Source organism: Bos taurus, chromosome 24, assembly GCF_002263795.3.
Source record: "Bos taurus isolate L1 Dominette 01449 registration number 42190680 breed Hereford chromosome 24, ARS-UCD2.0, whole genome shotgun sequence".
Classification (NCBI taxonomy): Eukaryota; Metazoa; Chordata; class Mammalia; order Artiodactyla; family Bovidae; genus Bos; species Bos taurus.
The window spans coordinates 57,735,218-57,754,110 of NC_037351.1; the positions used below are offsets into that span (position 1 = coordinate 57,735,218).

Sequence of the window (18,893 nt, forward strand, 5' to 3'; positions counted from 1 at the left end):
ACTCTGGATAATAAAAAGGAGCAGACTAGGGCACAGGGCGCAACACAGAGGAACCTCAGAAGAGCTCTCATTATCCTCAGAAACAAGGCATCACGTAGTGTATGACGCCATTTATTCGAAATATCCTAAGAAAGCTATTGAGACCAAAAGTAGATTAGTGGTTGCTGGAGGTGGGGAGTGGGGAGAACGCTGCTACTGCTGCTAAGTCACTTCAGTCGTGTCCAACACTGTGCGACCCCATAGACGGCAGCCCACCAGGCTCCCCCATCCCTGGGATTCTCCAGGCAAGAACACTGGAGTGGGTTGCCATTTCCTTCTCCAATGTGTGAAACTGAAAAGTGAAAGTGAAGTCGATCAGTCGTGTCCGACTCTTTGCGACCCCATGGACTGCAGCCTACCAGGCAAGAGTACTGGAGTGGGGTGCCATTGCCTTCTCCAGGAGAGAACACTATTTAACAATAAGTGTGCATGAGGAATCTTTTTTAATTTTTTATTTTATACTGAAGTATAGTTGATTAACAATGTTGTGATAGTTTCATGTATACAGTAAAGTGATTCAGTTATACGTATACCTATATATCAAATTCTTTTCTCATTTAGGTTATTGCAGAATATTGAGCAGAGTTCCCTGTGCTATACAGTAGGTCCTTGTTGATTATCCATTTTAAATATAGCAGTGTGTACCTGTCTGTCTCCAACTTCCTATCTTTACCCCCAACTCTCCCCCTTGGTAACCATAAGTTCATTCCCTAAGTCTGTGAGTCTGCTTCTATTTTGTAAATAAGTTCACTTGTTAATAATAAGTTAATAATAGACAAGTTCATTTTTTTAACATTCCACATATAAGTAATATCACGTGATATTCGTCCTTCTCTAATCACTTCACTCAGTATGACAATCTCTGAGTCCATCCAGGTTGCTGCAAATGGCACTATTTCATTCTTTTTAATGGCTTAATATTATTGCACGTGGGACTTTCCTGGTGGTCTAGTGTTTAAGACTTCCAGTGCCTTCCAGTGCAAAGGGTATGAGTTTAATCCCTGGTTGGGGAAATAAAATCCCACATGCCTTGAGGCCAAAAAAAAACAAAACATAAAAACAGAAGCAATACTGTAACAAACTCAATAAAGACTTAAAAAAATGGTCCACATCAAAAGATCTTTAAAAATATTCCATTATGTATGTGTGTGTATACACACACACACACACACACACACTCTATATCTTCTTCATCCATTCCTCTGTTGGTGGACATTTAGGTTGCTTCCATGTCTTGGGTATTGTAAACAGTGCTGCAATGAACACTGGGGTGCATGTATCCTTTCAGACCATGTCTTTCTCTGGATATATGCCCAGGAGTGGGACTGCAGGATCATATGGTAGCTCTGTCTTTAGTGTTTTAAGGAGTCTCCAACTGCTCTGCATAAGGAATCTTTGGTAGGCGAGAAAAATGGTTTAAAACTCGTCTATAACAATGGTTTTGCAACTTGATGAATTTAACAACATCACTGAATCGAACACTTATAGTGAATTGCACAATGTGTAAAACATCCCTCGATATAGTTAATTTTTAAAACAGAGATAAGAAGACAAACAAGCGCCTAATAATATTCTTGTGGCATTGCTTGTGATAGCAAAAGACTGAGAGTACCTTAAATGTCCATCAGTAGTACCTAGTTACAGTCTATCTACACAGTGGAATTTTAAATGTCCAGCGGCAATGAGCATTAAAAAAAGAATAAGGCTTCTCTGGTAGTCAGGGGTAAACAATCCTCTTTGCGATGCAAGAGACACTGGTTCGATCCCTGGTCCAGGAAGATCCCACATGCTGTGGAGCAACTAAACTTGTGAACCACAGCAACTGAGCCCATGGCCTACAACTACTGAAGCCTGAGTGCCCTAGAACCCACGCTCCACAGCAAGAGCAGCCACCGCAACGAGAGGCCCACAGACCACAACTAGAGAAAGCCCACATGCAGCAACGAAGACCCAGCGCAGCCAAAAAATAAAAATAAACAAATACGTAAACCTTCTTTTTTTTTTTTAAAGAATGAAGAGTTCTGTATGTACTAATATGGAATAATCTCCAAAATACATTGTTGAATAAGATAAAGTATAGAAGAGAGTGTGGAGTATTCTATCACTTGCATAGTGAGAAAAGGAAGAATAAGTATTATAATATGCTTATTTATACACACAATGATTTTAGAAATTACAAGGAACTCGTAATCTGGTTGCCCCTGGCGAAGAGGTCTGAGTATCTGGAGAAAGGAAGGGACGCAAATTGAGAACACTGCTGGTCTCTGCCTTTCCTTTGGGATGGTTTAAATTTATGTACACATGCTCAAATGCTATGTCATGTCTGACTCTTTGCAACGCTTTCGACTGTAGCCCGACAGGCTCCTCTGTCCATGGGATTTCCCAGGCAAGAATACTGGAGTGGACTGCCATTTCCTCCTGCAGGGGATCTTCTCAACCCAGGGATTAAACACGTGTCTCCTGCATTACAGGCAGATTCTTTACCACTGAGCCCTCGGGAAAGCCCATTTTAAATGTATATATGTTACCTAATAAACAAATATAATGGCTTCCCTGGAATCTCAGATGGTAAAGAATCTGCCTGAAATGTGGGACACCCAGGTTAGATCCCTGGGTCGGGAAGATCCCTGGAGAAGGGAATGGCAACCCACTCCAATATTTTTGCCTGGAGATTCCCATGGACAGAGGAGTCTGGAGGACTACTGTCCATAGGGTCGCAAAAAGTCTGACATGAATGAGCGACTAACGCAAACACAATAAACAGATATAATTTAGCTGTTAAATATTAATAGTGAGCAACTCCAGGTGTCCGGCAGGGTGCCTGGCACATAGAACATGAACACACTGAGCTGTAGCTGCTGTTTGCTCTCTCTGGGTTTGTTCCAAACTTCTTTTTTAGATGGACTTTGTCTTCCCACTCCCCTCTCCTTAAAAATCTGTGGCAGTTCGAAATCCGTTAAGGCAGGGTTAAAAAAAAAAAACAAAACAGCTTAAAGTTAGTGAGACCTGTAACAAAGTTGAATAACTCCTTTGATTTTATAATTGAAAAGAAGCCCTGAAACACAGGCCAGTTAAATGACTTTTTCAAGGTCACACAGCTTGTTAGGGGACAGAGTCCAGGTTTCTAGATTCTAATTTCCAGCAGATTATGTTGAAAGGATACATCCCTCTGTCCTTCTTATCTTTGTCCTCCTCCCTCAGGATAAAAGGCAATGCCACAAACACACAGGGTGGGCTTCCCAGGTGGCGCTGGAGGTAAAGGACTCTCCTGCCAATGCAGGAGATGGAGGAGACGCAGATGGATCCCTGGGTCAGGAAGATCTCCTAGAGAAGGAAATGGCAACCCGCTCCAGTGTTCTTGCCTGGAGAATCCCATGGACAGAGGAGCCTGGTGGGCTACCCCAAAAGACCAAAAGAGTCAGACACGAGTGAGACAACTTAGCACGCAGCACACATGACAGTGCTGTAAAGTGACAAACTTCAGTGACTTAACTGGCTAAAATCACTGTGGTTTGAAGTTGAACGAGGTGAACTGCTGCGTCCGGTCTAGGCATGTGTCATCAAGGTCACTGCTGAGAACACGCATGGTGAAGAAAGCCCCTCTCTGGTTGGGCCTCCACATTCTCCCAGGCTCCCTGAGTCCTTGAGCTCACCTTCCCTGCAACAAAAACCCCAGAGCAACCCCCAGAGTCATCCCTCTTTGGAGACTGTTTATTATAGATGGACCTAGAGGTGACATCCTGTGGAATCTGAGGCATCAGCCAGTGTCGGGGAGGACTTGGGGGATGTCCCACTCCCTGCCCTGTAATGGGCAAGAACAACACTACCTCCGGGGTAATGAGCTGAGCTTTCATTAACTATGTTGAACAAACCACCTGTCGGCAAGCCAGGGCGGAGAAAACCATAAGACTGGAGATGGGGGACAAGTGCTGTGGAGACTGTCAATATTATCTCAGCCACCTCCTTCCACCCTCCTCAACATAGCCAGTTAGAGGGGCTCAGGAGAAAACTTTCTATTTTTGCCTCTACTTGGTTTGTTTTATGAAGAATTTTTAAAATCATTCTTTATCTCCCCCCCTCCCCCCCCAGTAAAGTGTGGCTTAGAGAGAAGGAGCTTCACACCCAGTGGTTCATTCCATTCCAGAATAGAACCATTTTGTAAAAGGGCTTTCCAGGTGTCTCCATGGGAAAGAATCCACCTGCCAAGTAGGAGATGCAGGTCAGGAAGGTCCCCTGGAGAAGGAAATGATAACCCACTCCAGTGTTCCTGCCTGGGAAATCTCATGGACAGAGAAGCTTGGCAGACTCCAGTCCATGGGGTCACAAACAGTCAGACATGACTAAGTGACTGAGCACATCCTAAACCTTTGAAGCGTGAATACTGCCCACTGCCAAACTTAAGCCTAAGGGAGGAGATGGTATGACTTTAGAGGCCTTTCTCCAAAATGTCCAAAATCTCCCGAAGTGGCCACTTGCTTGTCTCCCTAGCTTCATTGCCTCTCTCATCACTCAAACCTGCTGAGGGGTAAGCTAGACGGCCCCCTCCCTGCCTCTGCAGGCTCAGATGGGTCTAAACTGATCAAGTATTCTTGCTGGGTGACTGGTTGCTAAGGTCTAAGCCAATCAGCACATGGGTTTCTGCAGAAAGTTCCATGGTTATCGAGTCAGTGGAAAGCTGAAGTCCTTTGCCCTGCTCTCTAACGAGGAAAAACAAAACATGCAGAACCCAAGGGAGGCTGATACCAGATGAGATTGAGAAAGCCAGCCTAAGGCTGAAACCAAAGCACACAAAACAGCAGAGTCTCCAGAAGTGCGGAGACCAGAGCTGGGGTCCCAACAACACTTCTTGGACTTTATAGTTGGGGGAGCAAGAAGAGCTGATTTTTAATTCCAATGTTCTGATTGTTGTTTTTGACTTTTGATGTTCTAGAAAGCACACGGATGCATCTGTACTTCCCCCTCCCTGGCCCATGGTGTTTGAAATCCCTACCATTTGCCCTCCATTCTCAAGATCTATGTGGACATGCCAGATTACAGACAGAAGTTAAGGATTTAAGATTAGATGGCTTAATCAAAGAATGCTTGTCTAAGAAAGTTCTAGGGATAACTAACCAAACCAACCTAATGAATTTCTGATTTCCATTGGCATCCTGTCTCTTTCTGCCCTTCATGTTTTGTTTGGGGGTTTTTCTGTTGCTGTTGTTATTGTTTCCTTTATAGAATGAGACCACCTTCCATCTCTGTATATTCAAATCCCACCAGTTTCGAACTCCACTGTTAAGTGCTGGCTTGTCCTTGAAACCATCCCGCTAGCCTCAGCTGGAAAAAGCAGCCTCCTCCTCAGTGATGGAGCCCTAACCTAAGCAGGAAAAAGCAGCCCCTCCCAAGTGGTGGACTGCCCACCTCGGTGTGTTCTCCCCACGCTCAGTCTTGCCAGCAGACATGCTCCGCTGCAGGCTGTTTCCCTGCAGGACGCCTGATGGGTTTATCTTTTGTGTTCTCCACAGCTGTTGCTTATTGTGGCTTAGCCTTCTGCATCTGAGAAGCAGGCACGGTTAGTGTTTGAAAAGAACCAGGGCAGAAATTACAGGCCAAAGAAGTGGCTAAAGTGGTTCTCAAGGTGCTGGTCCCTGGGCCAGACTGTCAGCCTCACCTGGGAACTTATCAGAAGTGCAAATACTCGGGACCTTCAGACTCAGAAACTCTGGGGGAGGAACCCAGGAAAACGTGTCTGTACAAGCTCTCTAGATGCTGCTGCACTAAGAGTTTGAGAAGTTTGAGAACCACGGGACTAGAGGAGGGTCTTCAACTACTGACTGAGGAGTGAACGACCCTGGTTTTCTAAGAGCAGGATGGAAGACCAAGTGGCAATCAAGGTGAGCTGGGTGGCCCCAGAAGTGCTGGTAGCAGCCATGCAGGAAATGGCGCTGGGGGGCTAGGTGGTATGCACTCAGCAGTGGATGGTCTGGAACTGATGCTCTTCAGCTTGTGTCCATCTCTTTGCCCTGATGTCCAAAGTCTCCTGGAGGGTGGTCAGGTGGGTGTACATGGGCAGAAACCTCAATGAAGGCTCCAAACACTTTTTAATGCTCTTTCTCTCACATAGTTGGACAATCCTTTCATTTTTACCTCCTAAGACGACATGATCACTTTCTTCCAAGCTTCTTTATGTTTCTGAATTTGGGACAGAATTAAGTGTAAGTTAACAGGGTTCCTTACAAATCTATTGGTAACTCAAGCAAAGAATTTATCCAGAAACCCTGAGATGCCTGGACAAAAGCTGTGGGATATCTCAGTCAAGACCACAAGGGCTACGTATAAAATAGATAACCAATGAGAACCTGCTGTGCAGCACAGGGAACTCTACTTGATGCTCTATGGTGACCTACATGGGAAGGAAATCCCCAAAAAGAGGAAATATGTGTATATGTATAGTCAATTCACTTTGCTGTTCAGCAGAAATTAACACAACACTGTAAAACAACTATAATAAAAACTTAAGAAAGAGAGCAGGGGAAAATAATAAAGACATGGTTACAGCTCTTCGGAGCTGCCCCATGAGACCTGCTTGTGATTCTTGTCTGCTCCATTCCTCTGAGGCTGTCCCTCCCTCACTCCAAAATAAAGAAGCCACCTGTTCACTACGAACCCTCATCACTGACCTTGAAATCCCAGGCGTAGCTCCTGAGATCGCCCCCCGCCCCCCACCAGCTACCGTCTCCACTGAGTCCGACAATGCAGGTTCATTTCTGCATTGAAATGACCGACCGCTCTACAGTACCCATGTCTAGTCAAAAACGGGAACCAGTGCAAGACTCAGCTATAATCTTTGAGGGAAGATGGGTTTGTGCCTAAGTTTCCATACTAATCACAGACATCATCCTGTGCACATAGATTTACCTTTACCTTCCATGCCTATGGATTCATGAAAACCCCCATTTAAATACGGCACGGGGGGCGGGGGTTGGCGGCAAGAATACTGGAGTGGGTTGCCATTCCCTTCTCCAGGAGATCTTCCCGACCCAGGGATTGAACCCGGGTCTCCCGCATTGTAGGCAGACGCTTTACCATCTGAGCCACCAGGGAAGCCAATATGGCACTAATATGTATTAAACAGCACCATCAGATGATGCTGATGAATCTCGACTTAGCTTTTTAAATAGCACATACCCTATCACCCATTTCCAGGCAAAAAATAATTTTTCTTACTTATTGCAGATGCATTCTAAAATATAAACTTTTTTCTTTTGTTCTCAAATGTTTTTAAGTATAGAATTTTCTTCAAAATATATAAATGTCTATGTTGTTTTATCATTGCCCTGGTGTCAAACATGTGTTGTTTCTATTACTTTGATAGTTTATGTTAGGAAAGCATTCTGAAATTTTAGCAAAGAGAGAGCTGTTATTCAGTTGCTCAGTCATGTCTGACTCTTTGCGATCCCATGGACTGCAGCACACGAGGCTTCCCTGTCCTTCACCATGTCCCAGAGTTTTGGGGTTTTTTTTAACAGTATGAAAAAAAGCAAAGAGAGAGAGAAGCTTTTTAATTAACCAAGGGGAGGAACTAGTCTTTGTGGATAAATTACGATTTGACAGACACTTTTGGTATATTTGCTCGTGTGATTCCCCCCATCAATCCTGTTAAGGTGGATGTTGTTATCGCCATTTACAGGTGAGAACACTGGAGTTCAGACTGGCTGGAAACTGTGCTAAAGTCGGGATCTGGTTCCAAATCCTGCCTCTGACCCTGGGCTTGATTCCTCAGCTCCACTCTGCGTCCTGCACCTCCCTCCAGATTAGGACACTCGACGGCATCCTCCTCCCACAGGCTGATAGCTGCATGTAAGTGTGTGTGGGGTGATGGAAAGTAAATTAAATTGGGAGGAGGTGTCTTTTCAAAGTGATGAAAATTAGGAATTCCACCCTACCTAAAAACCTTCCCCAATTGTGACTGCATGCTTTGCAAAGAACTTCAAAGGACAATGGAGTTTGGGAGATGAAATCCATTTAAATTTCTTTTAAATCTGGATTTTAAGATCTGATCATGCTTCTCGATCATCAGTGCCTTTTGCTACAGGATTTGTCCCTCTGTCCATTCAGAAGGCGGCTCACAACATCCAGGGTTTCGGCTCAGAAGCCCAACAGCAAAGGAGCTGGTTCGATCTACCCTTGACTGATATTGCCGGTATAAAACGTTTCTGACCACTCCTGGTTAACTAATCATTCGAAAATGAGGGCTACCTTTACCTGAGGAGAAGGCTGTGGAAGGGAAATAATTACAGCAACAGCAGCTCTAAATGCCGCTCTTATCTATTTTTAAATGCCTGCCAGATGTCTGTAACTGACACTCTTAATCAGTGCTTTGAGTTCAGATGTGTTCATCAGAATCTGACCATGCTGCTGTTTCATGGATCTTTCTGGGGTTGATTTTTTGCCTTCAATTTTCAAAAACATCCTAGTTAGCAACTCAAGTACAGTGTCATGCCAACAGTTAACAATACTGTTTTCTTTTTCTTCCATTTTGGTTTTGTTTGCTTTATTTTTTTTTAACAATATGGTTTTGTGCACTTAAACATGTATTAAGACAGTAGATCTCAAATATTCTTACCCCAGTTTTTAAAAAGGAAAGAAAACCTGTTTCAAAGACTCAGTGAATGTTTACACCGGCCATTTTGAAATGCCTGAGAGCTGTGCAGCAGCTTTCATTCCTGTCATCAGACAAGGGACCGCTGGGTCCCTTCTCAAAGTTATTCCCATAAAAGGAATAACTTTTGACTGAAACACTCAAATATGTCAGGCAGAAGTACCGACGGGGGGGCTGCGTCACCTGGGTTGTTACCTCAGATTTTCACGGTATTTTTCTTTGCAAAGCCTTCACAAATCATTCTTTTCATTCATCCTTAATGTTTATTTTTTTCCTAATTATTGAGATAGCCATGAGGTGAAAGAATCTTTTAAAATGGCTGTCAAGCCAAAATGGTCATTAAAAAAAAAATAATAATAGATTTGCAAAAGTGTCAGAATGGACAGAAATGAAACAAAAAAAAAAAAAAAAAGGAGCATTTGGCCACTTGAAAACCCTGCAATGTACCCAAGCATGCTCTGTAGACCCTACTCATTTCACCCTGTTCTAGTTCCTAAGGAAACAGGGGGCTTAGTTCCCTTTTGCAGAAACTGTAAACAACAGCATATGTAAAGCACAGCCACTCCTTATGTTAAAAACCAGAGCCTAGATACTTACTTTTCAATACTTTCTGTCCAGGAGGCGTGTCAGGAGGGCCAGCTCGGCTGTGGGTCCCCAGACTGTGTGCCAGGCATTGAGTGGGCGTCCCTGTTCCCGGGACAGGGGACACAGAGGAGTGACAGGGTTCGGGGTCTTTTCCCAAGTTTTTCAAAGCACAGTTGGGTCTGCTTCCAAGAAAGCTCCTGTCTTCCTAAGAGGGAAAATTCCGTGCCCAGGGACGTTCTGGAAGAAGAGCATGTTTTTTTTTTTTTTCCCTGCCCCTGAATGAACTAGGTCATTGCTGAAGCTGGAGAATACTTTTTAGCATCACAGTGATGAAACTTGAGGGCTGTTTCTGCAGAAGGTGTGACCCTTGTTGACGCTGCCGGGGAGGCCCTGGCAGAGGGGCCTGGTGAAACGCAGCCCCGGGCGAGCTGATGAAACGCAGACAAGCTGTCCCTGATGGCTCGGAGACAGCCGCGTTTGGCAGAGCCCGTGCCAGACCTCAGGTTCAGGTGCTCGTCTCAGAAAAGCAGGATCTCGCTGCCTGATAAGGTGATCAAGGCCACAGGAGCATCAGCAGTTCTCCCACCAAGGCTATCAGGCACTTGAAACACACATAGGAAACCCAAAGTGGGGGAGGGGAAGGGAGGAGGGCAGGCAAAAAATAAGAGTCATATGTTATTTATTTAGAACTGGCATCACCATCACTCTGAAGTTCTCTGAGAAAAGCAGAAGCCACAGGAAGGCAGGCTCCACCCTGCTCCCCCCGTGGTCCCCTCCTCGCTCCCAAACACCCCTTTCTCTCATACACACAAACACACACACTCACACATGCACACAAGTGCATATTCTCTGTCTACTTTGATTGCCAGAGTAAGAAGAAAAGAGAGGAAGACCAGAAGAAATCCAGAGAAGAATTGCCATGAGCCCTGGTTTGTTTGGTTTTTTTTTTTCCAAATTATCAAGAATCGTTCTTGCTGTCAAAGTGGGTTTTGTAACATGGGCATTTCTCTTCTTGAATTTTGTCCAGTTCCAAGAAAGAACATAGAAAAATCCAGAAGTATCGCTGTGTAACCACTTTGCCGCTTTGCAAAAGTATTTTAATGCACTGTACCTGGAAACTGACAGCTTAGATGGAAACCTTTTACGAGACTCACAGCTAAAATTAGCAGCTTCAAGTGGGTGACTTTGAAAGGGACACAACTGCAAATACTCACTCCCTACTGAGCGTTATAATCCTCAAAAGCGAATTGTTTTAACACAGCACAGCGTGTGTGTCGCTATGCTTGGGTGGAATGTAACTTCTCACAAGATGAAAAATCATCATCTAAATTATTAGGTATCAAGGGTACTGTTGATGTGCTCTGCTTATTTCACTTGTACCTTCATTTGAGAAGAAAGATACTGAAAACTCAGAGACTTTAAAATAATGACTGTCTCTTGGGGAACACGTTTCCATGAAATGCAACAGAATGTAGAAATCACCACGTATTTGTGAATGTGGATATCCACTGGTTTTATTTAAAGCCTGATCCTCTTCACAGCAGAAAGTCATTTCCAGATAAGAGGAGATAATGTTAAGGTGACAGTGAAGAGAGAAAGAGGTTGTGATGATAAAAAAGTAAAAGTATCACACATAGCATGACAGGATAAACCCAACAGAGTAGATAAATGTGATGTGATCTTGAAAGAAGAGTTGCCTGGGAATTCTTAAATGGAAAAGTTGACATTATGAAATTTAATTTTGGTCTTCACAAACAATTTGAAAGACAAGCTCCCTCAATTCCTACCATCCACCCCCTAGCAAAATAAATTTAAGGAGCAGAGAATTTAAATATATATATATATATGGGACTTCCGTAGTGGCTCAGATGGGAAAGAATCTCCCTGAAACTCAGGTGATTCAGGTTCAATCCCTGGGTTGGGAAGATCCCCTGGAGAAGGGAATGGCTACCCACTCTAGTATTCTTGCCTGGGTACACACACACACACACACACACACACACACACACACACACACACACACATAATGGATTAGCCATCTCATTAGCCTGCAGCCATCGAATTTCTGACGTTGGTATTAAACTCAGGCCGGGTCACTGTTCTGAACTTTTTATGACTATCCGAAGGAGAAAGAATAGGAGGGATGTTGAAGAGAAAAAAAGGAAGGCATATATTTGTGTCTCTCGCATAGCATCAGAAATATGTGAGTTTGTGATTAAAAATAAAGACATAAGAATGTTTGGCATCATATCAAGTGAAGTAGTATGGAATAGAGAAAATGGTTAAGTAAGCTGTTTATCTAAAGCTGCAGGAGAAGGAAGAAAACTCTCTTCACATGAGAGATTTTTCATCTAAGGAGCAGAGTTGGAAGTGTATTTTTTATCAGATGCCATTTAATTGCTTCTCTGAAAGGCTTTTGAGGCTGTTTTAGTTTCTTGGCATGTGGAATGAATGGGTGCCATGCAACGTACTGGCCACTCTGGGCTCACTGGGGAAGGGGATCTAGTCAGTTTCCCACACGTCTGAACATTTCAAGCAAATCCAGACGGTCCTTTAGCTGCTCTCTGCTCCCATAACTTGGGCTTGAATTGGTCCGTGAGGGGTTTATCGCTCACCTTATCCCTCCTGGCACAGGAGGTCTTCGAATGCTCGCGTCTAACGGTCTGAGTGACGGATGCCCTTCCCAGCACAGCACATTCTTGGCTGAGCTTGGGTACCAACCACATGTCAGGTCAGATCAGATTTTCTGCCAGGGTCCTCGGGCCAAGCTGGAACTGAGCAGGTCAGTCCAGCTTGCAGGGAGCTGTGTGGGGAGAGTCCCCCGCTGTGGAGAGCAGCACTTCACCCCATCCAGGGTCCAGGGACTCTCAGAGCTTCTGCAGTATATGCAGTTCCTCGTTCAGTGGACGTGACCCAAGTCAGGCCTTTTCGACCTGCATTCAGTTCCCTCTATATTAAAGGGCTGCTAGTCACTCACGGAGAAGGCAATGGCACCCCACTCCAGTACTCTTGCCTAGAAAATCCCATGGACGGAGGAGCCTGGTAGGTTCCAGTCCATGGGGTGGCTAAGAGTCGGGCACAACTGAGCGACTTCACTTTCACTTTTCACTTTCATGCATTGGAGAAGGAAATGGCAACCCACTCCAGTGTTCTTGCCTGGAGAATCCCATGGATGGAGGAGCCTAGTGGGCTGCCATCTATGGGGTCGCACAGAGTCAGACACGACTGAAGTGACTTAGCAGCAGCAGCAGTCACTCAGGTCACTTGGGCTTCTCAGGGGGCTCTGTGGGTAAAGAATCCGCCTGCCAAGGAAGGAGATGCAGGTTCCATCCCTGGGTTAGGAAGATCCCCTGGAGGAGGAAATGGCAACCCTCTCCAGTATTCTTGTCTGGAAAATTCCTTGGATGGAGGAGCCTGGCGGTCTACAGTCCTGTGGTTGCAAAAGAGTCGGACACAACTGAGCAACTGAGCACATGCAGTCACTTAAGTAGGTCAACTCCACAAGTATTCCTTTCCCTCAAGTACAGAAGCAAAAGAACTAGTAATGTTCACAGAACACCTTACAGAAGCATTTAATCCAAACTTCCCTGGCAGTTCAGTGGTTAAGACCCCATGCTTCCAATGCAGAGAGCACAGGTTTGATCCCTGATCGGGGAACAAGGATCCCACATGCCATGGGATGTGGTCAAAAATAATACATACATAAATAAATAAAAACAGCATAAAATAATAGCAATGTATAAGACAAGGGGAAACTGTTACTATATTAGGAGTTTATGATTAACATGTACACATATCAATAACCTCAGATATGCAGATGACAACACCCTTATGGCAGAAAGTGAAGAGGAACTAAAAAGCCTCTTGATGAAAGTGAAAGAGGAGAGTGAAAAAGTTGGCTTAGAGCTCAACATTCAGAAAACGAAGATCATGGCATCTGGTCCCATCACTTCATGGGAAATAGATGGGGAAACAGTGGAAACAGTGTCAGACTTTATTTTTTTGGGCTCCAAAATCAGTGCAGATGGTGACTGCAGCCATGAAATTAAAAGACGCTTACTCCTTGGAAGGAAAGTTATGACCAACCTACATAGCATATTGAAAAGCAGAGACATTACTTTGCCAACAAAGGTCCATCTAGTCAAGGCTATGGTTTTTCCAGTGGTCATGTATGGATGTGAGAGTTGGACTGTGAAGAAAGCTGAGTGCCGAAGAATTGGTGCTTTTGAACTGTCATGTTGGAGGACTCTTGAGAGTCCCTTGTACAGCAAGGAGATCCAACCAGTCCATTCTAAAGGAGATCAGCCCTGGGTGTTCTTTGGAAGGACTGATGCTAAAGCTGAAACTTCAATACTTTGGCCACCTGATGTGAAGAGTTGACTCATTGGAAAAGGCTCTGATGCTGGGAGGGATTGGGGGCAGGAGAAGAAGGGGACGACAGAGGATGAGATGGCTGGGTGGCATCACTGACTCAATGGACATGAGTTTGAGTGAACTCCGGGAGTTGGTGATGGACAGAGAGGCCTAGTGTGCTGCAATTCATGGGGTCACAAAGAGTTGGACACGACTGAGCGACTGAACTGAACTGAACTGAACTGAACACACTACCATATATAAAACAATCAACAAAGACCTACTCGATAGCACAGGGAACTCTACTCAATATTCTATGATAATCTAAATGGGAAAAGAATCTGAAAAATAATAGATACATGTATATGTGTACCTGAAACTAACAAAGCATTATAAATCAACTATGTGCACAGCCATTCAGTCGTGTCTGACTGTTTGTGACCCCCTGGACTATAGTCCATCAGGCTTCTCTGTCCATGGAATTTCCCAAGCAGGAATACTGGAATGGGTTGCCATTTCCTTCTTCAGTAAATCAACTATATTCCAATATAAAATTAAAAAAAAATTTTTAAGAAGTATTTAATACATCTTGTTCATAAAGTACCTAATACAGCTACCTAAAACCGCAAGAATCAAAACCAGGTTAAAATTCAATTTCACTGTGTAGGACAGTCTAAGTACCCAAAAAAAAAAAAACAAAACCCCAAACCTCTATTATAAGATTTTAGCACAGTTATTCCTATGCTTCAGTTTCACTTCAAAACAGTCACCAAAAAAAGTATTACAACTGTCAGAATAGGAGAATATATCAATTTTTACAAATTTATAGATTGAGCCCTAGGCCCAATTTCACAAATACTAAGTCAAATTAATTATTTGATTGGTGTAAGGAAGTTTAAATTTTTAAAAATATTTGTGTATGGTATGTATATTAAGTATTTTACAAACGTTTCATTTTAAGGCTTTCCTTCTGATTATCAGAGTAAAATGTACTCATTACTAAAAATTTCTGATATTTTTATTTAAAAAATTTTAGATCTCCCACAACCCAAAGATAACTACCATTTTGGTGTATCTCCTTCTGCTCTTGTATTTTCTCTTTGTGCATTTTTTATGCTTTCTTTTCTCTTGTTTGTTTGTCGGGTTTTGTTACTTAACATGGGCCTGTCGTTCAGAATTCTTTAGCCTACACACCGTTCTGTCCGATGAATGTCTTATACTACTTTGTGTAGCCAGTGTGCTAATCCTAGATACTTAGGTTGCTTATGCATTTTTGCTTTTATAAACCTTTGGGCACATCGCTCTAGTCTAAGGATAGGATATTAAAAGAGGCACCGAGGGACTGATGTCGTGGCACATTGGAGGAAGCAGTTGCTGTTTCTCCGGGCCCTGGTCCTGAGGACGCAGTCCAGGTGGTCCCTGGCCTCTTCCTACCCACCCCTCTGCCCTCTGGCAGGTTGAGCAGTGCAGGCCTGGGTGAAGGAGTACCCCCGGCAAGTATGGGAACTATGGCTATCCTAATAGTGGGCATAGTGCCTGTGAAGAGGAGAATGAGAGACTCACGGAAAGTCTGAGAAACAAAGTAACTGCGATAAAATCTCTTTCCATCGAAACAGGGCATGAAGTTAAACATCAAAATAAATTATTAGTTGAAATGGATTCACAGTTTGATTCTACAACTGGATTTATAGGTAAAACTTTGGGAAAACTGAAGCTTTTATCCAGAGGAAGCCAAACGAAGTTGCTGTGCTGTGATGCTATTCTCATTGTCTTTTTTGTCATTCACTGGATTATTAAACTGAGGTGATACAAGTCAGTGTGAGTTTGGAATTTGTTCCAACTTAACAGCTTGGAGTACCACATCAGTAAAAAAAAAATCAGCATCAAAACATTTCCAAATTTCAGCTACTATGGCTCGTCCCATCAAAGAGTGCTGAATCTTGTTTTATAAATCGATAATACAGTGCTCTTTGGATACTGTTTCTTAATGATTCACTTTTTGCCCCTATTTTCAGGGGTACTGAGATGTTTTGAGGTTCACTCTGGCCCTACCAATTTTTTCCTGTTTTTTGCTGTGAGATTAAAGAGCAGTTATAAAATTCTGTTGTGACCATAAATGTAGGTTTCTGTTCCACATAAAGAACTTCGTGAGAGAGCAGTAATGCCTAGAGAGCCTGGTGCTGTGCTCCTGAGGTGGAGAGCGAGTCTGTGATAGATGGGGAGTGTGTTCCTGAACTGTCATCACCCCAGTGTTGTACTCTTCTTCCCTCCTTTATTTCGTTTAAATTGTAGGTTGTTTTGGTTTTTTTTACCTACAGTTTTCCTAATAATTTTTGATGATATGACTCTTCTTCCCCTCCTCTACCCAAGGACCTCAGTCTTTACTAAAATGTGTTATTTTGGCATATTTCTAGTAGGATCCAAAACAAATATGTACCAGTATAGTTGTCATTTTATATTAACTTTATATATATATATATATGACATTGACTTGGCTTATAATAATTTTATGATTTTAGCCCCTTAGGCCATTTGGTTATCATTTATGACAGAATAATGTGAAGCTAAAGTAATTGCTAAGCTCTGAATGGAAATAAAATGTTCAGGAAAAGTAGTTGCCTCTGCTTTATTATGTGCTCAAAATAAATATTGGAAATACTCAGACATTGAACTTGGGGTTAAGGACACTGTTGTTTTAATCCAATGTATTTGTTTACAGGAAACAAAATGCAAAACTGGACTGCTAGGTAGATGTCAAAATGGTGTGAGATTGTCTGTATTGCTACTGTTCTGGAATTTGCTCATTTATGGGCTTCAAAAATAAAATTTTTAATAAAAGTTTTTAAAAAGTGGCATCAAGGGATCAAAAGTTACAAAGATTTTAAGGTTTTGAAATATACTGCCCAATGAAACTCCATCAGTTGTGCTGCGTTTTGTGTGCACCAGCGTGAGGGAGCCTGCCCATCTCACTTCGAGAGCAGTGACTCTTGGCACTGAACACTATTACTGACAACATTTCTGCCAATCTTAGAAGCAGAATTTCTTCGATTGCCAATGAGGTTAAGCAGTGTTTTACAAGTCATTTGGACCTTCTTTCATGAGTTGAATTTTCAGTTTCTGGGGTCAGCTTTGCTTGTTGAGTGTTTTCCTTTTGCACATATTAAAAACACTTCTTAAATAATTTGCTACAAATAAGCTCTATCTTCCAATTGGTGGTTTTGACACATAGACGTTATGAATTTGTGAAGTCTTGAAATGTAGAAGCTATGAATTTTTATTTAATAAAAGCTATGCAGGAAGGAGGAAAAGGGAGTTGGTTTTTTTTTTTTTAAGAGTACAGGGTTTCAGTTTTGCAAGATGAAAGTTTTGAAGAGGTATTTGACACCAGTGTGAATATACTTACCACTACTACATTGCACACTTAAAAATGGTTAACGTGAAAATTTTTATGTTATTTTTTAACCACAATCTTTAAAAAGCAATCTTTTTCTTGTGGTTTCTTCCTTTGCTTATAAAGCCCTGTTTCTATATGCACTTTTCTACTACCCCATACTACCCCATGGCAGAGTAGAGAGTAGTAATGCACACTTCATGGCAAATAGATGGGGAAACAGTGGAAACAGTGACAGACCTTATTTTCTTGGGCTGCAAAATCACTGTGGATGGTGACTGCAGCCATGAAATTAAAAGACACGTGCTTTTGGAAGAAAAGCTGTGACAAACCTAGACAGCATATTAAAAAGCAGAGACGTTACTTTGCCTACAAAGGTCCATCTAGTCAAAGCTATGGTTTTTCCAGTAGTCATGTGTAGATGTGAGAACTGAACAGTAAAAAAGGCTGAGCACCAAAGAATTGATGCTTTTGAACTGTGCTGCTGGAGAAAACTCTTGAGAGTCCCTTGAACTGCAAGGAGATCAAACCAGTCCATCCTAAAGGAAATCAACCCCAAATATTCATTGGAAAGACTATTGCTGAAGCTGAAACTCCAATACTTTGGTCACCTGATGTGAAGAGCTTACTCATTGGAAAAGACCCTGATGCTGCAGGGTCTGAAGGCAGGAGGAGAAGGGGACAACAGAGGATGAGATGGTTGGATGGCATCACCGACTCCATGGACATGAGTTTGAGCAAACTCCAGGAGATGGTGAAGGACAGGGTAGCCTGGTGTGGTACAGTCCATGGGGTTGCAAAGAGTCAGACGTGACTGCGCTACTGAAGAACAACAACAACAGGATCGATTTTGCCTTTTTCCTTAACCCAGATGTCTAGGATTCTCAGTCTCCTTGGTGCTTGAGGGGCTTCCACCCTCCACAGCTAAGGGAGTGATTCGGGTATAGGTACAAGAGTAGGGTTCTGGTCTAAAGACTAGAGTTTTTTCTGCCATTAAAAAAAGAATGAAATGGGAATTAGGTCTTTCTACTATGACTCACGCGAAGAGTTGACTCTTGGAAAAAACTCTGATGCTGGGAGGGATTGGGGGCAGGAAGAGAAGGGGATGGCAGAGAATGAGATGGCTGGATGGCATCACCGACTCAATGGACATGAGTTTGAGTGAACTCCGGGGGTTGGTGATGGACAGGGAGGCCTGGTGTGCTGCAGTTCATGGGGTCACAAGGAGTCAGACACAACTGAGCAACTGAACTGAACTGAGCTGAACTATGACTCAATGAGGAGGCTAGAAAATCTTCTCACTCTAAAGCAACTATAAAGATAGACAATGTAGGCAGCCATTTTAATGCTCTGAAAATCACCATTTGATTGCTCATGTAACAATATGAGAAGCATTTATGGTTGAGAAAATCTCAACTTTGGGTACTAATAGCAAGTCTCTATGACATTCTTTTTGGTCATACAAGATGGACAGGGAGGCCTGGCGTGCTGCAGTCCATGGGATCACAAAGAGTCGGACACAACTGAGCAACTGAACTCAACTGAACTGATGACATTCTTGACTGGTTGTTGTTGCTCAGTTGCTAAGTCATGTCTGACTCTTTGCAACCCCATGGACTGCAGCACACCAGGTCTTCCTGTCCATCACCAAATCCTGGAGTTTACTTAAACTCATGTCCATTGAGTTGGTGATGCCATCCAACCATCTCATCCTCTGTTGTCCCCGTCTCCTGCCTTCAATCTTTCCCAACATCAGCGTCTTTTCCAATGAGTCACTTCTTTGCATCAGATGGCCAAAGTATTGGAGTTTCAGCTTCAACATCAGTCCTTCCAAAGAATATTCAGGACTGATTTCCTTTAGGATGGACTGGTTGGATCTCC

General features: G+C 43.1%; 1 protein-coding gene, 1 long non-coding RNA gene and 1 pseudogene across 10 annotated transcripts in view; 2 read left to right on the plus strand and 1 right to left on the minus strand.

Annotated features, from left to right (window-relative positions):
- ALPK2 (alpha kinase 2) overlaps positions 1 to 9,369 on the minus strand; it is a 132,624-nt gene extending 123,255 nt beyond the window's left edge. For 5 of the 6 annotated variants that reach the window (XR_001494986.3, XM_005224149.5, XM_059880788.1 and 2 more), the window contains exon 1: positions 9,281 to 9,369. Coding sequence is in view for 1 of the 6 variants with exons in the window: in NM_001192248.1 (NP_001179177.1) it covers positions 5,299 to 5,344 (46 nt within the window). In the remaining 5 variants the exon portion in view is untranslated. Of the gene's footprint in view, positions 1 to 5,298; positions 5,345 to 9,280 lie in introns of those variants that run through there. The other variant, NM_001192248.1, reaches the window with a different exon arrangement.
- Positions 1 to 13,973, plus strand: part of LOC101907607 (uncharacterized) — a 51,347-nt gene extending 37,374 nt beyond the window's left edge. Inside the window, exons 3-6 of one of the 4 annotated variants that reach the window (XR_003032365.2) lie at positions 5,547 to 5,915; positions 7,712 to 7,881; positions 10,138 to 10,197; positions 10,296 to 13,973. This is a non-coding gene — a long non-coding RNA (uncharacterized lncRNA). Of the gene's footprint in view, positions 1 to 5,546; positions 5,916 to 7,711 lie in introns of all 4 variants that reach the window. The other 3 variants (XR_009492768.1, XR_815277.4, XR_009492767.1) reach the window with 3 other exon arrangements.
- Positions 13,974 to 14,967: 994 nt separating this feature from the next.
- Positions 14,968 to 17,552, plus strand: LOC100295728 (BET1 homolog; annotated as a pseudogene).
- The last annotated feature ends 1,341 nt before the right edge of the window (positions 17,553 to 18,893 follow it).